At 37.7% G+C, this 20,972-nt stretch overlaps 1 protein-coding gene across 4 annotated transcripts in view; it reads left to right on the forward strand.

Annotated features, from left to right (window-relative positions):
• The window catches only part of Nep2 (M13 family metallopeptidase neprilysin 2), a 355,508-nt gene that overhangs the window by 291,791 nt on the left and 42,745 nt on the right, over window positions 1–20,972 (forward strand). For all 4 annotated transcript variants that reach the window (XM_090391525.1, XM_090391528.1, XM_090391526.1 and 1 more), the window contains exon 17: window positions 15,156–15,286. In XM_090391525.1, the coding sequence (XP_090247651.1) occupies window positions 15,156–15,286 (131 nt within the window). The remainder of the gene's footprint in view (window positions 1–15,155; window positions 15,287–20,972) is intronic.

Genomic DNA, 20,972 nt, shown 5'->3' on the forward strand with positions numbered 1-20,972 from the left:
CATATACAGAATTGAATATACATATATATCTCATATACAGAAATCAAGAATGTTACAGACAAGATGGCTAAATTACTAAACAAACATAACATCAAAATAGTCTTTCTGCTGCTGAAAAAGACTTCAAGATTTCTATATCCCCAAAACCTCCACATCATCCTTTAAAAAAATCAGGTGTTTATAAAATGTATTGTCCTTGCGGCATCTGCTACGTAGGATAGACAGGAAGATCTGGGGAAATACGCAAGAACGAACACCAAAAGGATGTACACAACAGAAGAGAACACAAATCGGGTCTAGCTTTCCATACCACTTCCACTGGCCACAATGTACTATGGCAGAAAACAAACATGTCTTATATAGAAAAAAAACTGTTACATAAGGCAATTTAAAGAAGCTGCAAATATGCTTAGAATTCCATCACAATGCAATAAAAACCAAGGCTTAATTCTACACCAAATTTGGTCAGCTTTGATAAAAAATATACCTCAGTCAGACCTCGGACATTATGAATGTGAACAACAGAACGTGGCATCATCCAGCACTGTTTAAACTTAGCACTGCTTTGAATCTGCATTCTGATTTTTTAATTTTATGAACAGTCAGACTGCTGCAATTGTATAGTATGAACATTAATTTCTCTTTTTTGTTGTTTTAAGCTTTAAATTACCATTTACCCCTGAAGATGTAAGTCAAACGACTTACGAAACTTGTCGGGTTTTATTTCTTTATTGTGCTTTTAACTTAATAAAAAAAATGTGGTCCAATTACCGGAATATGCCTTATGAACTTCTAAACCACAGAAACCTCCAATTACAATTAGAGGCCAATATTATTTATGGAGGCTGGCATGGATTTGTTAAAGGGCACTCTTATAAGAGCAATGGATGATGGTAAAGCATACACTATAATTTTTTTGGATTTCTCAGTGGAATTTGACAGGGTGCTACATGACAAGTTGATTATTAAGTTGCAACATATGGGTTTGGATATTTTGGGAGGGTTATTAGTAATAGTGCTGATGTTTTGGCTCTTCAAGAGAATTTGAATAAGCTGGAAAGGTGGGCAAAAATGGGGTTGTCAGTTTAATGCAGCTACACGAAGGTTTTAAAATTTGGGATCCATAGATGGGACTTCGTACTCACTTGGTGGGGTTATATTGGAGGAAGAGGAAGCAAGGAATCTTCCCATGATTGTAGATAGAGATTTGAAGTTCTGAGAACATATTACATGCAAAGATTATGAAGACATCTTAGAGAATTGCTTCAAAGTTGAGGAGAACATTGACCACAAGAGATAAAAGTGTGCCAGTCCCATCGTATAAAGCTTTGGTTAGACCACATCTGAATTTCTATACTCTGATCTGGTCACTGGGATTTGAAGGAGATGAAGTAGATCCTTGGAGAGGGTGCAGAGACAAATAACAAAAATGATATTAGAACTGCGCAATGTTGATTATGAGGACAGACCGAGGGCATGTAGACTGCAGAGTTTGGTGGATAGATGACAAAGAGGAAGGTATGATCAAGACATTTAAGCTATTGAATGATTATTATCATGCTAACACTGAGGAGAATTTTCATATGGTAGAATGAAGGGAAGTAGCAAGGACATGGAGCCATCCCTGGAATTTTCAAAAGGGAAGTGAAATGATAAGAAGTAAGTTTTATTGCATGGAATGCATTGTCTGAGAGGGTGGTTAATGTGCAGACAGTGGATAAATTGAAGGAGAAGTCAGGAAAATAATGATAATAATATGAAGTTTATCATATTAGAGAAACTTTGGATAGAGAAACTTTTGCAATGGGTCTCCTGAACTTCAGTTCAGGAGACCCATTGCAAAAGTTTTACGTGTTACCCAAAAAATTGCTGCTATAATATGAAGAATGCTGACATGTATGGATAAGAAGGTAACAGTTCCACTGTATAAGGAACTAATTGGGCCTTATTTGGATTTCTGTGCACAGATCTGGTCACCTGAGTATATTGGTAATAAGGAAACATCAGAGAAAGTGTAGAGGCAAACTGTCTCAGGACTGAAATATTGAATATGAGGATAGATTGATATAATGTGGTCTTTAGAGCTTGAGCATATAGGAGGAGAGGTGATATGATTGAGACATATAAGTTGGTGAGAGTAGCCTATCAAATAGATATACATGAGAATTATAACATATGATAATGGAATGCAATAATGCGAGGTCATGCAATAATGGATGCAATAATGAGAGGTCATCCCTGGAAACTGTTGAGAGATCACATAAGGAAGTGGAAAGGAAATTTTTGTTTGGTGGATGGTTTATGAGTGGTATTCATTGCCAGAGTGTGTGTGGTGAGTGCTCTAAGTTCCAAGCAAGGTATGATAGTTACTGTGGTCTGTGAGAGTTCAACCTCCCCTGATGAGTATTCACCTCGGTGAAGGTTTAGAAGTAATGCTATTTAGCATTACAGGATCTGATTGTGACTATGACCAAATCCAAAATTTTTGATCCTTGTGTTTCCATCCCATGCTGCCTAATACAGTTGTCCCTCAAGAATTCCGGAAATTTACTTTCCTTATTACCATATGTTGTTTTCTCTGTCCAATATTATTTTGTCTATTTATAATATGATGCCTACCTCTACTTTGCATATATGCTCTCAAAATCATCAGTGCTGTTTCAATTCTGATTCTCTATCTCCCTCCTGAGAGGGCATAACTCATCAACTCATCACCTTCACTATCCCATTTATCTTCCCTATTCTTCATATGCTATACCTTTTAACTTCTATCCTTGTCAGAACATTATCTTCTGCCAACTGTTTTACTGGTACCAGTGATCTTCAATTCAATGCCACAAACTCATTCCTTATATATAAAAAAAAAATGCATTGTCAGTATTTTCATAACTATTATTACTTTTCCCAAACTTGGCTCTGCAATATACTATACATCTCTTCATTTTCCAAATCACCATCCCTATATGAGGCTATTCCTACTATTTTCTCACCATGGCAACTCCACCCAGAGAACAACCTTTCCAAATACCTGCATTCTTCCACATTCAGATACAACTCATTTCTTTCATTACAGCTCTCTCTCACCATCAAATGTATATGCATCCACAAAGTCCAGACTTCTTTTCTTTACACATTCGCACTATTATTGTCAATAGTAGCAGTGAAAATGATTGAGGTGATATGATTGAGACATATCTCAATCATATCACTTCAAAAGGAAAAGAGACAATAATCAATGTCATTCTTTATTGCTGTCCGCGCGGTTAGCCTAGTGGCTTTGCGCTTTGCAACCATATGCCTGGGGAAGGAGTGTCCTAGGTTCGATTCCCGTCAACGACGTGAGGAGCTTTAGGATCTTCCTCAGCCATAGCCAAGTTAGCCAGTCTTGGGCGTGGACAGCAAGGTTTTTTTCTGTCAGTTAATCTGGGGTTTTTCATCCCGCAAGCAGGCAAACCAGCCCCGTAAACACACAGGGATACAGCCAGGAATACTTCGAGGCATGGGGGTGACCATTCTATCCTCATATTTCGGTTACGAAATCCAAGCATGCTTGGAAGATTGTAGGCCTTAAAGGCCTGTTAAAGCCATTGGGATAGGATACATTCTTTATTGCTGCTCAACTCTGCATTATCATACCTGGGCAGCTAAGCAATCTCAGTGTGAATAGAATAGCAAGTTCTTTGCTATTCTATTCACACTGCATCTCAGGTCATTCATATCAACTATCATTAGTATCTCATTCACATTCTCACTCTGCTTTATTTTTCAAATTCATAGCTTTGATACATGGTTGTAACAGACATTGATCAACTATATGAATGGAAGATTGATGAGTCCTTGGACTCCCTGGAGGTGTCAAATAATAATAAAAAAGATAAGCTGCACACCTCTAAATACTATATATATATATATATATATATAGTATTTAGAGGTGTGTATTTATATATATATGTTAAAGATACCAAGCTATTTTAAACCTGGTTTTGCTCCATTTCCCAAGTAAGCAAACAGACAAATAAGTCAAGTTTGCGCCTGCACATAATGCAAGTCTAGCTGACCCTGCAGGTAGTGCAAGACCAAGGTAACTCATGGTAAAAGTAGAATAAGCTCTGATCACTAATCTTAATATTTACCCATAATGCAAAGCACATCTCCTGGAGGAGATGTATGATGCTTTGTATTAAAGGCAAGGGGCCACTACCCAGACCGGTTTCGACCTTTATTGAGGTCTCATCAGTGAGAGCCAGGCTAGAAATATCAAGATTTTAGTAATACAGAGCTTATTAGTATTTTACCAGAACAAGTTACCATAAGGTGTTTTAACCTTATTAAATAAAAATCTCAGGAGGAGATATAAATGTAGAAAGTATTTTACCTTGGGTATAATAAATGTTAAAGTCTTTAACATTTATTATACCCAAGGTAAAATACTTTCTATATATATATATATATATATATATGTATATATATATATATATATATATATAGTATTTATATTATAGTACATCATCATCATCATCATCATCAAATTCCTGCCATGTACCCTCAAGGGGTGTAAAGGATATGATAGTACTACATGAAAAATTTACATCATTACTAACTTCCTATCTACAATTTTCTCTTACTTGTCAAGTAACAGACTGATCTGGAGGAAAATTGTAGATAGGAAGTTAGACGACACGAATCTTATATTTGTGTCATCTAAGGCACTTTGTACCGTATCAATCCACCCATATCTTGGTCTTCCTTTGGGTCGTTTTCCTGCCAACTTGGCAGAGAACACTTGTTTTGCCAATCTTTCCTCGCCCATTCTGTTTAAATGACCATACCACCTGAGATTAGCTCTGCTAACACATTCCTGGATGCTGACAATGTCAAGTTCTTTCCTAATATCCTCGTTTTTAATATGATATTGCCATTGATGCCATCTGTTCATGCCTCTAATCTTTCTCACGATTCTCATATCTGTGGTTTCTAGTCTTTGGTCAAGTGTTTTACTTATCACCCAGCTCTCAGAACCAAGAGTTAAAACTGGCTTGAATACTGTCTTGTATACAGCTAATTTAGTATTCTGACTAATTTCTCTCCTATTCCATATGAATTTATTATTATTATTATTATTATTATTATTATTATTATTATTATTATTAAACAAGACCTCATGGAGTCAAAGACTCATCTAGGAGGTCCTTTTATCTCACACACATCTCATCATATCGGGTCTTAAACACATTCAAACTCCTTGCAGACACCACACTATCAGGCAAGGCATTCCAATCATTCACAACTCTGCACGAAAAAAACCTGCCTCTCACTCCCCTACTCACACCCTCTTTATACAGTTTCCAGGGATGACCTCTGGTTCTCCCCTGATCTCCCACTATTCGCTGTAGAACTTCTCCACCATTGATCCTATAACAACCCCTTACCAACTTGTAGGTCTCTATCATATCTCCCCTCTTCCTTCTCTCCACTAGACTCTGCAAATTACATCTTTTCAATCTTTCCTCATACTCGACATTCCAGAGGTCAGAAACTACCTTAGTCAGTCGCCTTTGGACCCTTTCCAACATCTCTTCATCCTTCTGAAAACCAGGTGACCAAATCTGGGCACAATAGTCCATGTGTGGCCTAATCAAAGCCTTATACAATGGAACAAGAATCTCCCTACTTCTACACGTCAATGTCCTCCTCATCATTCCCAGAAGTCTTTGTGCTGTCTTCACAATTTTGGCGATGTGTCCCCTAAATTTTAGATCCTTATCCACTATCACTCCCAGATCTCTTATTTCCTCTACTTACAACAATATATTCTCACCAAGCATAAATTCTGCATCCCATCTTTGTTTTCCAAATTTTAAAACCTTACATTTTGCAACATTGAACTCACATCCCCATTTGCTTGCCCAATCACTCAATTTATTCAAGTCTTCTTGCAAGGCCACAACATCTTCATTACTCTTTATGGTTCGTCCCAACTTTGCATCATCTGCAAACAACTGAATATCTCCATCCAAATCTTCGCCAATATCATTAATATACAAGTTATATAGTAATAGCCCTAAAACAGATCCCTGAGGCACTCAACTAGTGACTTTCCTTTTCCTGGATATTGCACCTCCATACACAACTTGTTGATACCTATCAGATAGCCAGTCTCCAATCCAATGCACTAATCTAATATCCAACCCCATCTGCTCTAGTTTGACTGTCAACTTATCATGAGGTACTCTATCAAAAGCTTTTGCGAAAAGTATATTACTGTGTATCCTTCTCCTCTGTCCAAGGAAGCAGTCACTTTATTGTAATAAGTAAGTAGATTACTAAAACACGACCTCCCTTTAGCAAATCCATGCTGTCCATCAAAGATTATACCATTGTTGTCAACCCAACTCTGGATCCTAGTTCTCACAAGCTTCTCCAACAACTTAACCACAACACCTGACACACAGATAGGCCTATAGTTTGATGCTTGAGTTCGATCACCTCCTTTATGAAGTGGCACAATCTTGCCCTCCTTCCACTCTTTAGGGACTTGACCAAGTGCAAGACTCGTATTAAAAAAATATGTCAAGGCAGGTGTCAACTCTCTGGCACATTCCTTCAGAATATGCGGTGATATATTATCAAGTCCCACAGCCTTATTTACATCTAGTTTACTCAACTCCCCAAACACCTCTTGCTCACTTACAGTCAGTAAGTGAGCAAGAGGTGTTTGGGGTGTATTTATTCAACTGACTTCTTACTATACCAGCTTTATTGATTCTGTTGTCTATTTCCATATTTAATTTACCATCTTCACTAAAAATCATGCTTAAGTAGGTGAAATGTCGTACTTGTTCCACAGGTTCTCTACTAACGTGTGGAACAAGTTCTCCGTTCCAGACGTTCTCTGCTACACTGCAGTTGACATTTTCAACGATTCTGCCTATTTTCAGTGTCTTTGTCTTTTTATTGCTGACCTTTCTACCATATCTATTACAACAGTTATTCAATTTAGTCAAGGACTCTTGCAGACTCGTAGCTGATTTATTGATAAGTATAATATCGTCCGTATAAATCAAAGAGCTGACATTAACATCTCCAATTTTGATATCATGTTTAATATCTCTTTCCTTCATAATGTTATCCATATAGATAATGAATATCAGAGGGGATAATGTACATTCTTGTCTCACACCAGATTCGACATTAAACCATATTCCTGTACTTCCTTCAATTCCAACTGCTGATTTACAACTCAAATGAAGACTAAGTATTGCTTGATATAATGCCCCATTGACACCATATAACTGTAGCGTGTTGAATAGCTTCTCTCTTGGCACTTTGTCATATGCCTTTTCCAGATCTACAAAACTCAAATAGAGATCTTTGTTATACTCCCATAATTTCTCCACTATTTGTCGTAAAGTGAAGATCTGATCCTGACAGCCTCTATATGGCCGGAATCCTGCTTGTTCTTCACCAAGCTTTTCTTCTACAATTCTTCTCAATCGAAGTATACTTGGATATATCTTACCAGGAACACTCAGTGGAGAAATACCTCAGTAATTCTCACTTTCAGTTTTATTTCCCTCTTTATATATGGGTACTATGAGAGTTCTACTCCAATCATCGGGAATTCTTCCCTCTGTCCAGGCATTCTGAACTATGCAGTGCAGCTGTAAGACTGTAAGACTCTTATACCACCATACTTCAGCATTTCTGGTCGAATATCATCTACTCCTGCTGCCTTTCCACATTTCAAGCCTTTGATGGCTTTTTCTACTTCAAGTATGGATATGTATTCCTGACTGCATGCCTGGTCAGTGTTTTTTATCACTGTGCTGTCATCACTGCTTGTTTCATTTAGCAGTTTTTCAAAGTAATTACTCCATATTTCAAGGATATCTTTTTCTCCTGTTTTCATGTCACCTTTATCATCTCTGACTCCTTTTACAGCACTCTTTCCTCCATTCCTAAGCTTCTTCAACAACCTCCAGAATATTTTGCCACCTTCTTGATATTTATTTTCTATATTCTTGCCAAAGTCCTCCCATGACTTTTGTTTAGCTAGTTTTACACACTGTTTAGCTTTCTTACATTTGTCTCTGTATTCTCTAAGAGCAAAAGCTGACTTTTTTGATATGCTTTCTTCTTTTCCTTCACTGCCTGTTTAACTTCCTGTGTCAACCATGGAGTTCTAATTTTTCTATCCTTGCAGACCACTTCACCACATGCCTCTCTAACGGAATCAATCAGGGTTTTCTTCAAGGCTTGCCACTGAATCTCTAAAGTTTGATTCCTGTTCAAAAACTCTTTCATTTTTCCTTCAATAATCTTTGTGTATTTTTGTCTACAGCTCATATCTGAGAGCTGCTCAACTTTAATTCGCTTTAAAACTTTCTTACATGTTATTGTTTTCAATATGAAATTCAATTTTATCTTGCTCAAGACTAGATAGTGATCACTTCCAATTTCAAATCCTCTGTACACTCTGGTGTCCTGCACCAGGGAGAAAACATCACTATCAACAATAACATAGTCAATGAGACTTTTCTTATTCCTTACCTCTTCTCTCCATGTGAATTTGTGCACATTTTTATGTTGGAGCATGGTGTTAGTAATAACCAGTCCTTGACCTGAGCAGAAATCCAACAGGTATTTGCCATTATTATTGGTTTTACTCTTTTCTCCAAATTTTCCCAAAATATTTTTGTATGTCTGACAATCATTTCCTACTCTGCTATTTAGATCCCCAACAAGGACCAACTTTTCCTTTTTCATTGTGTCAGTTGCTTTTTCTAAAGCATCAAAAAATTCCTCCACTTCTACCTTAGTAGAACCTTCTGTGGGACCATAGGAACAAATAAGTCTCATTGTCCAGTTTCCCATTCTGATATTTGCCCACATCACTCTACCTCACTACATCACTTGAGACTGCTTGCCATTCAAGAAGATTACCCTCTTATTTCGTGTTGAATACTATGACTACTTCTGCTTTTCCTTGATTGTCATTGCCTGAATATAACATTTTGTATTTATTGCTCAGAAAGATCTCACCAGTTTTTGTCTTTTTTGTTTAAGTCACAGCTATTATGTCAATCTGATACTTATCTAATTCCTCAGCTAGCTCCATTTCCTTGCCATTCAGGCTTCTTATGTTGATAGTACCGATCTTTAACTCTGGTGATGTTGAGTTAGGGGTGTTTTTATAATATTATATTATTATATATTATAGTATAGTATAGTATTGGTGTCGAGGCTAGCTGGTGAACGGACGTGCTATCGGAGAGCTCCTGAGAGATTTGTGTTTTTTGTTGATTTATTGGTGTTTTGGATTCAATTTAATGGACTTAAGTGTTTAATTTTGGTATATTCTTGGAGCTTTATTAGCGTGGTTAGTGTACTAAAGTGTTTTATAACATAATCTATGTCGGGAAGTCGCCGCTAGATGAATTTGTAATGAGTAGTGTTCGTGCAAGCTCCAGATAAGATAAGTATCATTTTCAGTTATCGATACAAATTACTTAATATTGTGTAGTTTTGTTTTGTTTGCTTTGCGTATTTTAGTGCTTCTATTTTTGGTGTGTTATAACGTATAATTTGACAAAACACGTTATAGATAAGTATGGCACCTGTGCGAAGGAAAATGGCGGCCAGTAATGAAGGTTCGCCATCGTTATCAAAGAACGGTAGCATAAAAGAAATGAGTCAGTGTACTAGCTGTGAAATGTACGCTTTGCGGAGTGCGGTCGGAGTGTGGTTAGATGATAATGAAGGATTGAATGTGTGTAGAAAATGTAGGGAGAATGCGGAATTGAAGTGTATTTCGGATCGTGAGTGTGATATTTTTGTCAACCTTCAGAATGAAGGAAATAGGGATATGACAAGAAACGGCAAGGTTGTACATGAAAATTGTGAGAGTGTGAATGTAGAAAGTGTGAATGATAGTATAAATGGTTTCTCAGAGAACAAAAAAGATGAGATAGATGCATTGAGTGAGATCGCGTTGTTGAATAGTGTGATAGAAAGAGCAAAACAGCAGCTAGAGTGCATGAACAAAAGTAGACTGAATGAACCAACCAATAATAAAAGGTATGACAGGAAAAATAGACGTATGAATGTGAACATGAACAAAATGAAGGATAGAGTGCTGTATGGAGACTCGTTAGTACGAGGTGTGTTAGTAGAGGATTTGACAAAATCGTACCAACCTGGTGCGACCATAAAGGACGTAACTGCGTCTATTAGAGAGCAAAAGGAAAGGGTGAAAGAAATGATTGTTGTGGCAGGTACGAATGATTTGAAAGGAAATAAAATGGAAATGATAGAAGACCTGAATGAATTGTTTGAGGTAGCAAAAGAAAAGAGTGAGAGAGTTAGAATGATTAGTCTTTTGCCACGGTATGACAGTGAAATGTTTAAAAGGAGGGCTATAATTGCAAATGACTTTATGCGTGGGTTATGTATGACGAGTGGTGTGGAATTTGTGGATGTGTGGAGTGAGTTTGATGGGCGAAAGGATCTATATAAGATGGATGGCTTGCATTTGAATGGTTACGGTGTAAGAAGACTTGAGAAAGTGTTGCTGAATGTAGTGGATGTGCAAATTCAGGGAAACTAGATTTGTTAGGGTGGGGGGGGGAAGTAGAGATACAGTCCTTATGGAGGCAGTTGAATGTAAGAATGAATATAATATGCCAGAGCAAATAAGGACAACAAATCAGAGTGGGATAGTTAATATAAGGCATCAAGGTAGGGTTGGGGGTAATGGGGGTCTTAAATTCATGTACACTAATACTAGGAGTATTAGGAACAAGAAGGAAGAGTTTTTGGCCATGGTTGGCACTTCCAGACCACAGGTTATAGGTATTAGTGAAACATGGCTGACTGTAGATGATATAACTAGTGGGATTGAATGTGATGGGTATAGTGTGTTCAGAAATGACAGAGAGAATAAAATGGGGGGAGGAGTATTGTTGATGATAGCTGATGAGCTCCAGCCAAGGAGAATAGAAGTTGAATTGCAGGATAGAGAAAAGAGCACATTTGAGGCCATTTGGTGTGAGATTGTGGCTAGCAGAACTAAATATACAATTGGGTGCTGCTATAGACCAGGTGATGGAAAAGATGGTGGTGACAGTATGCGCAAGCAAATAGAAGAAATGGGTGGAAGGAGGGTGATTATTATGGGAGATTTCAACTATGGTCGCATTGATTGGAGTGAGGAGAGGACACACGGGAGGAAGGAACTGGATTTTATGCGGTTATTAAGGGATAACTATCTGCGACAGCATGTAATGGAAAATACTAGGGGTCAGAGAGTGCTTGACCTAGTAATTACATCTGAGGATTTGGCTGTAACAAATATGACCACATTGCCACCAATCGGTGAGAGTGATCATAGGGTCTTAACTTGGGAGGTGGCTAAAGGTGTAGAATTTTCAATTAAGACAGGGTACATGTGGAATTATCGGGCTGGAAAGTATGACAAGCTTAGGAGTTTGATTGGTTCAGTGCCATGGCATGTACAACTGCAAGGACTAGAAGTTGATAGTGCATGGGAGGTAGTTAAGAAGTGCTTACATGAAGCAATGGCTGACTGTATACCTAGAGTCCGGATAATAAATCAAGTAGGGGTTAAATGGATGAATAACACCATTAAGCTTGAGTTGCAAAAAAAGAAACAACTATGGATGGAATTTAAGGAGAAGGGTGACCGGCAGGCACACGAACGGTATAAAGCGCAGGCCAGAAGGGTGACGAGTGTGGTAAGAAAAGCAAAAAAGGATGACGAAAGAACATTGGCCATGCAGGCTAAAGAGAATCCTAAACAGTTTTTTTAGATATGTAGCAAGTAAAAGGAAAAATGTACATGGCAGATTGATTTTAAAGAATGCTGATGGTAGGGAGGTAACTGAATCAGTTGAGATAATTGAGTTACTGAGTGAGCACTTTGCAAAAGTATATCATCCAGGTGGTGACATTGCAGAAACGAATAACCCAGTAGATTATACGGGAATTGTGGTTAATGAAGTGGAGGTGAGTAGTCTATTGCATAACCTCAATGTCAATACATCTGTGGGATTGGATGGTATACCAGCTCGTGTTGTACGAGAAGCAACTAAAGAATTGTCAGTACCCTTGACCATTTTGTTTAATTTGAGTCTCGGGTCTGGGTTAGTCCCGAGCGGGTGGAAAGAGGGGAAAATAGTTCCACTGCATAAAGGTGGTTCCAAGACTGCTGTTGTAAATTACCGACCGATTAGCATATCAGGAATCATTGTCAAGGTCTTAGAGAAAATAGTCAAGACGAAAATACAACATTGGATAGAAGAAAATGGGATACTGTATCGTGGACAGCATGGTTTTGTGAAGGGTAGGTCATGCCTCAGTAACTTGCTCACGTATTATAACACAGTGACGGCTGAACTGGATAAGGGTAATGGGTTTACGGTGATTCTACTGGACCTTGCTAAGGCCTTTGACAGGATTCCACAGGGAATTCTAATCAGTAAATTGCAGCATATGGGAATGGACATAGGGTTGGTGAGATGGATAGGAGGGTGGTTGACGGAGAGATATCAGAGAGTGGTTTACTCGGGAGTAGAGTCCACAAGACGGCCTGTGACTAGTGGTGTGCCACAAGGATCTGTTCTTGGACCACTGCTGTTTAATTTGTTCATAAATGATATAGGAAATGATCTGAGAGGAACAGTTCATTTGTTTGCGGATGATGCGAAGTTGGGTAGGGCAATAGTGAATGCAGATGACGTCAAAATTTTGCAGGATGGTTTGGATAGATTGGAGGTCTGGGCTAAGGAGAATGGATGTCAGTTTAATGTGGCAAAATGTAAGGTTATGCATTTTGGGGTGAAAAGATTGGCGGCAGTTTACTGCATTGGTGGAACCCTGCTCCAGGAAATTGATGAGGCACGAGATTAAGGAGTGTTGGTAGATAAGGAATTGAAATTTAGGGGACACATTGCAAAAGTGACCAAAACAGCTCATCAAATCACTTGGTTGCTGAAGAATACGTTGACAAGCAGAGACAAGCAGGTTATTGTTCCTCTCTATCGAGCCTTGATAAGACCCCATCTAGACTACTGTGCTCAGATTTGGTCACCTAGGTTTCTTCTTGATGGGGAGGAGGTGGAGAGGATCCAGAGGCGAGTGACCAAGATGATAGCAGGTCTGTGGAATGAACCGTATGAGAACAGGTTGAGGATTTGTGGGTTGCAAAAATTGGTTGATAGGCGGAGGAGGGGAGATATGATTGAGACATTCAAATTACTGAAGGGTTTCTATAAAATTAATTCAGAAGATATTTTTGAGAACAGGGCTGGTTGTAGGAGGACTAGGGGACATCCATGGAAACTGGGCAAAAGTGTGGTTAGTAAAGGTGTTAGAGCTGGGTTCTTTACTTTTAGAGTAGTGAATGAGTGGAATGCGCTCCCTGAGTCTGTGGTGGATGCTGTGACAGTGAATGAGTTTAAGGCGAGGTATGATAGATACTGTATGAATGTCAAATAGTTGTGATGAATATGATTTGGGGCCTCCCTCGATGAGTCTAATGACTCCCCGGAGTTGCCCGTAATAATAGTAATAATAGTAATAGTATAGTATAGTATAGTATAGTATGTAGTAGCAGAATGGAAGTGTCTAATTATAGGCCAGTTTGTGTATCAGCAGTAGTTAGTAAGATCTTGGAGAGATAGTAGTGAAGGACTGTATACAGCATTGGGCAGATGAGGGTAATGTTATCTGTGAGAGTCAACATGGATTTGTGAAGGGGTGCTCTTGTTTTAGCAATATGCTAGCCTTTTATAATAAAGTTACAAGAGCATTAGATGAGAGAAAGGCATATACTGCCATTTTCTTAGACTTTGAGAAGGCATTTGACAGGGCGCCACATGATAAGCTGATATTTAAGTTGCAGCACATGGGTCTTGATGTCAGATTGGTCAACTGGATTTAGGATTGGCTGTCTGATAGGTATCAGAGAGTTGTGTATGGTGAGGCAGTTTCAAGGAAGCAGAGGATTACAAGTGGGATCCCACAGGGCTCAGTACTGGGACCTATATTGTTTAACCTTTATATCAATTTCGAGGGGATATTCAGTTGTTTGTGGATGATGCAAAGCTGGGGAGGATTATTAGTAATAGTGCAGATTCGGCAACATTGTAAGAGGATTTGAATAAGCTAGATAGATGGGCAAATGAATGCGGGTTCGGTTTAATGCAGCAAAATGTAAGGTCTTGAGGTTTGGGAAACATCGATGGGACACTGAATTCTCTATGGAGGAGTTAGTTATACTGGAGGAAGTAGGGGAGACAAGAGATCTAGCAGTTGATGATTGATAGAAACCTGAAATTTGGGGAACGCATTGCAAAGGTGGTGAAGATAACACAGAGGATTGCTGCAATAATGAGAAGGACGCTGACCCTGCAGAGATAAAACAGTTATCATTCCTTTGTATAAGAGCCTGATCAGACCACACTTGGACTATTGTTCTCAGATTTGGTCCCCAGGATTTGAAGGGGATAAATTAACTCTGGAAAGGGTACAAAGACAGATAACAAAGATGGTTTCAGGACTGTACAATGAGGTTATGAGGGTCGGCTGAGGGAATGTGGACTGCAGAGTTTGATGGATAGAAGAATGAGAGGTGATATGATCTTTTAAACTGTTGAGAGGTGGTTACAGGGTTGATGCTGGGGAGTTCTTTTGCTTGGTTGAACAGCAGGAAGGAGTGATGACAAAAAGCCATTCCTGGAAGTTACGAAAGGAATCTGTGAGCAAGAGGGGTGAGGAGTGGTTTCTTTGCATGGAGGGTGGTTGAACCATGGAATACATTGCCTGATGGAGTGGTGAGAGCAAGAATGGTCAATGAGTTTAAGGAGTGGTATGATAGACTTTGTGTTTCTTAGGGGGGGGGGGCTCCCTTCGATGAGTCTTGATAGACTTTGTGTTTTTTAGGAAGGACCTCCCACAAAGAGTCTTTTGATTCAATGGAGCCCTGAATAATAATAATAATAATAATATCTTTGTCAAGATCATATTCGCACCTCTCCATCTTTTCACATACACAAATTTATTTATCATGTTCTTTTATTATTAAATATTATTATGATTCTTTACCAGCATGTTTATTTATTTATTTATTTTTCTAGGAAGGCAGTTTGATAAGGAAGGGAACAATGTCAACTGGTGGGATGCTGCAACAGATAGGAAGTTTCGAGACAGAGCCCAGTGTATCATTCACCAATATGGAAATTACACAGTTCCAGAGAATGGAATGAAGGTAGATCAGAAAAAAATTAGGATAAAAATCGCTTGGTATTGTTTGAGTATGGAATAAAATTATATTATTATTAATATGTGACACCTCCAAGGACTCATTGTGGGAAAGCACTCTGCTATACACATCTCACCATCTTCCTTACTACTTAATTCTCCTGCAACTATAAGCATCATTCTACATTATTTTAATATTATGCACTCCATTCGAGAACCTATAAACAAAAAGTTGCTGTATTGTTATTAAGTTCCTAGTGTTATATCATGTTTTTGTTCTATCCATCTATATAAATCCTATCAACTGTGCCATTTGTTATAACTTCTTCATCTTATTTATTTTATCTTTAATTCTTATTTAATTTAATCTTTTATTCTCGTATATCTTTCCTTTTAAACTTTATTCTACACTTATTTCGTTTCTTTTACTTAAATCTCTCCCCTTTTTAAACAAGCAGTTCTTTGGCCTCTCTATAGTTTAACCACATGTAGGTTACTTAATGTTTAGGGCTTTGTCCTTGTATGGGATGTGACCATTAACATATCTTCTGAGACTGTCCACCCGATAAGCATTGACAAATTTATATTTTAACTGCGCCAGCCAATACCGAGGATAGATGAGACTCTTATCCAGGATGGCTCTCTCAGAATGATACACAATAATTAAACTATAATAAAATCTAATTTCTGTTCCTTAAATTCTTACATGCAGTCGTGGTCTGCTTTGTTTAATCATACACGTGGGTTCTTCCCGCTAAGTTCGATAGTAATTTTATGAGTGGCTGTTTGAATTAATATACTAAATCAGATCAGGCAGGTATTAAGAAACATATTTATTAATAAAGAAATTATACAAGTAAGCATTACTACTAAGTAATCTGACTCATTCTCAAGTAATATCTTTGGTTCAATACTACTAAACAAAATACATGAACAAACTTGCTTGGATCACCTCTGTATGCAACTTAGCATTTTCTCATTAACACTTATCACACTTTCTACACTCATGTGGTCACTAGTTATATTATCTAACACATTACTGCTAATTCATACAGAATAAACATGGCCTTTCTAGGCAGACAGTTCTCAAACAAAATGGGCCTATGCCAAGTTGTAGACAGCATCTTAAAGTTCCATGAAACAAGTCCACTACACAAAATTGTTCTCTAGAAAGCACACAATTCCTCAACTGAAAAATATATCACAAGAGTCTACGTTACCATCCCTGGAATGACACTCGATGCTTTCTTCTGCCTTGTCTAAAACATCAAGGCTTCTTCTCAGTCTGCTATCCGTCTGGTCACCTACTACAAACTGTACGGCCAGATTCTCCGTGGGAAGGACGATATGGCTCAGGAGCTTAGCCAGAGCAGATGGCATCTACTTGGTTCTTCCGTCGCATGACATAACACAGCTATCCTAGTCCAAGGAAATAGCTAGCCCTACTTGGTACGCTACGACAGATGCCTCATACCTCCCACGACTACCTGGAACTTCTCCGTAGGTGTGGACTGGACCAACGTCCAAGCGATCAGGAAACCGGAACCAAAAAGCCTCAAGTGGGGTTTGCTTGACCCTTTTGTTTTCTTTCTCTTCTCGGCTATAGCGATGCCCGCCAACGCGGTCACGTGGGTTTATGTCACGGCGTCCAGCTCCCTCTATTACATCGCACGTGCGCTTGTTGTGTTTTTCTTGGAAAGCGCTCTGGTTTCTCTTTCTCATAACTTCTCCCCCCCGGTATACGTAACACTCGACGGTCAAAAGGTGACCCTTGGACTCTGGCTTACAGGTTTTGCTACCTTATAACACATGAAATGGGGTTCTTAAATAAATTTAACACTTTAATTAATTTCTTTATCTGACCGCTATGCACAACAGGTTAGGTCTTACAATTTTCTTTCATTTGTTATACAATTTCTTACTCCTAATTTAGTGTTATATGCATAAAATTACCTCTCTAGTATATAGCCAACACACCACATTCTCTGCCTATATTGAAATAAAGTTGTTCCTGAATAATTCATGTTAAATCCTCTTTATTAGTTTATTCAGGACACAACACTAGTAATACATTAATTAGCCAAGGAAATCTTTACTGGGCCAGTTTATTTATTCTGAGAATGCTACAGACATATTTTGTTTTTGGCAATCCCACCTTGACCTGCCAGCATTTAGTGCTGAGTGCAGGTCAAGGGTTAAAGAAACTGAAAACCATGCTTAAAGTAGCTTAAAAAGGTACTTTTGCAAGCTACCTGTTGGAAGTTTTTCCACTTGGTTATACTATAAATTAAAGATGCCAAGAAATTATATTCTTGGTTTAATCCTTTATCCAAGTGTAAGCAAACAAAGTTTGCACTTGAAGTATTTTCAGGACAAGGCAACTCGTATATAGAGGCTAATGACTACACATCATTTACCTAATATTCTATAATGCAAAACACATATCCATACAGACATGTATAATGCAAGCTACTTCTGATCACTAATAAGCAGAATAGTGATGACAGTCTCACACTATTCTGTCAAAATCTTTTCTTCAAGATTTGCCACTGAAATACACAAACATCATTGAAGAAAAAAATGAAAGAATTTGAAAACAAGAACCAAACATTGGAAATTCAGTGGCAAATCTTGAAGAAAACATTGATTGGTTCAGCCAGAGAAGTATCTGGCTACGTTATCTGTAAGGATAGAAAAATCAGAACTCCTTGGTGGACTCTCAGGAAGTTAAAGAGGCAATGAAGATAAAGAAGAAAGCATATCGAAAATTCCTGGCAAGTAAGATGGCATGTGCTCTTAGAGAATACAGAGAAAAATGTAAGAAAGCTAAACACTGTGTAAATCTAGCTAAACAAAAGTCATGGGAAGACTTTGGTAGAACATAGGAAAAAATATCAGGAAGGTGGCAAAATATTTTGGAAACTATTGTAAAAGCTTAGAAATGGAGGAAAAAGTACTGTTAAAGGAATCAGAGATGATAAAGGTGACATGAAAACTGAAGATAAAGGTATTTGAAATGTCTGGAGTAATTACTTTGAAAGACTTCTAAATGAAACCAGCAGTGTCAGCATGATAGTTGAAAACTCGCAACAGGAATGCAGTCAGGAATATATATCCATATTTGAAGTGGGGAAAAGTCATCAAAAACCTGAAATGTGGAAATGCACCTGGAGGAGATGAAATTCAGCCAGAAATGCTCTAATATGGAGGTATAAGATATATAAGTTTTACAGTAGCTGCATTGCATAGTTCAGAAGGCCTGGTCAGAATGTCGAATTCCAGATGATTGGAGCAGAGTTTCCTAATACCTATCTATAAAAAGGGGAAATAAAACTGAACGTGAAAATTACAGAGTTATATCACTACTGGGTGTTCCTGGAGATTTATGCTAGTATACTTGAGAAATGGCTAAGAAAAATTGTGGAGGGAAGCTTGGTGAAGAACAAGCTGGATTCAGGCCAAATAGAAGTTGTGAGGATCAGATTTTCACTTTAAAACAAATAGTTGAGAAATCTTGGGAACATAACAAGGATTTGTATTTAAGTTTTGTTGATCCGGAAAAGGCATATGACAAGGTGACAAGGATCACAAAATGCTACAGTTATATGGTGTAAATAGGATATTATATCAAAAAATACATATTCTCTATTTAAGCTGTAAGTCGGCAGTTAGAATTGCAGTTGGTACAGGAAGATGGATTGAAGTAAAATCAGGTGTGCGACAAGGATGCACATTATTTCCAGTGTTATTCAGTGGAGATAATGTGCACCCTTATATTAAAATTGGTGATGTTAATCTTAACTCTTTACATTATGCAGATAATGTTATACTTCTGAATGAATTCAACACAAGTCTGCAAGATTCCCTGGCTAAATTGAATAACTGTTGTAATAAATTTGGTATGAAAATCAACAATAAAAAGACAATGAAAATAGGCAGAAACACTGAAAACTTCAACTATATTCTGAATGGTGTACCTACAGAACAAATAAAACATTTCGGCTATTTATGAACAATATTTAGTGAAGGTGGCAAATTAAATATGGAAATAAACAACAGAATTAGTAAAGTTGGTGTGGTAAGAAGTCAGCTGAATAAATTTATATGGAATAAGAAAGAAATTAGTTAAAACACTAAATTAGCTGTATATCTGAAAATACTTGATCAAAGATGGGAGACCTCTGATATGAGAGTTCTGATATGAGTAGTGGCATCAATGCAGTATGACATCAAAAATGAGGATACTAATAAAGAACTTGCCATTGTTAGCATTCAGGAATGTGTTAGTATAGCTAATCTCAGGTAGTATGGTCACTTAAATAGAATGGGAGAGGAAAGATTGGGAAAACAAGTGTTGTTTATCAGGATGGCAAGAAAAAGACTCAGAGGAAGACCAAGATGTAGATGTATTGATACAGTAAAAAGTGCCTTAAAAGACAGAAATATAAGATGTGATGATATTGGGGTCTTGGCAACAGATGAAATTGGAGGAAAATTATTGATCAGAAGTTAGTAATGGTGTAACATTTTCATGTAGTACTCTCATAATTCTCCTGTACACACCCCCACTGAGGTAACATAGCAGGAATTTGATGATGGATTTCACAAGGTAGAACTGGGGATTGGCAAGGTGCAATGATGAGAATATAACTATTTTTATGTGCAGAAATACGTTTTATAAATATTAAATAACCTGTGATTTTTTCGGAATTAACTATCTGTTTAACTGATTGTAAGGCAACATATTCATACTCCTTATTCCGAATATACTCTTAATATTAATATATATAAACAGAAAATATTAGGAAAAGTGTGAAGCTTGGCCTTACAATTAGTTAAAACCATAGGTAATCTAACAATCATAAAACAGTTCACGGAAACTGATGTACTGACTGGAAATAGCTCATAATACAGAAAGACAGAAAGAATAAAAAGAAAGAGAGTAATATATGATTAATGCCAATGGAAGAGCTATGTCCACTTGCAATGGAGTTCTGGCCGAAGACAGTATTTTCATGAAGCAGAGGTAAGCATTATGATATATTTAGTAAAGTGGCTTGGAAATATCGAGGCAAGTTATAGTTAAATATTTAGGCAAATTAGCTTAGCAATCACAAAGATGGCAAATGTTATAATATATTTTACCTATACTGTCGTAGAATGAATGAAAAGATTATGTCATAAGAGAGAGTGATATTCAGAATTAATTATCTGAAGTAGTATGTAATGGAGGTAACAACTGCTAAAAGTTTTGAACTTGGTAAAGACATCCAAAAATGAGATTATGAAGATTCACCTTTCGCCTTAGGAGAGTGATCAAGTTGAAGTTCAGTCCTGATGAGGAAGATGAACAAACAACTGTCTCAAGAAGACAGAGAATTATAGTAGAGTTAGAAGATATCTTGGACAATGATTGAAGAGGCGCTAAGTTAATGTGAATGGAAGGGCAAGGTAAAGGGTAGGAATGCAAGAAAGACAGCAGAATGGAAAGAACAACAGAACAAGTGGAAGACCAAGGAAGAAATGAGAGTTTGGAAGAGGAAAGAATGCATAGTGAGATTTATGAAGATGCCATGATTGAGGATGTGCAAGATAGAATGTTACACAAGTGGGTGTGTTTGGAGGAAGGGGAACAATATTATTATTATTATTATTATTAACATCTGACCTCCACGGAGTCAGAGACTCATCAT

Source organism: Typopeltis vanoorti, chromosome 4, assembly GCF_054136105.1.
Source record: "Typopeltis vanoorti isolate ZY-2024b chromosome 4, IOZ_Tvanoo_1.0, whole genome shotgun sequence".
In the NCBI taxonomy this organism is placed as follows: domain Eukaryota; kingdom Metazoa; phylum Arthropoda; class Arachnida; order Uropygi; family Thelyphonidae; genus Typopeltis; species Typopeltis vanoorti.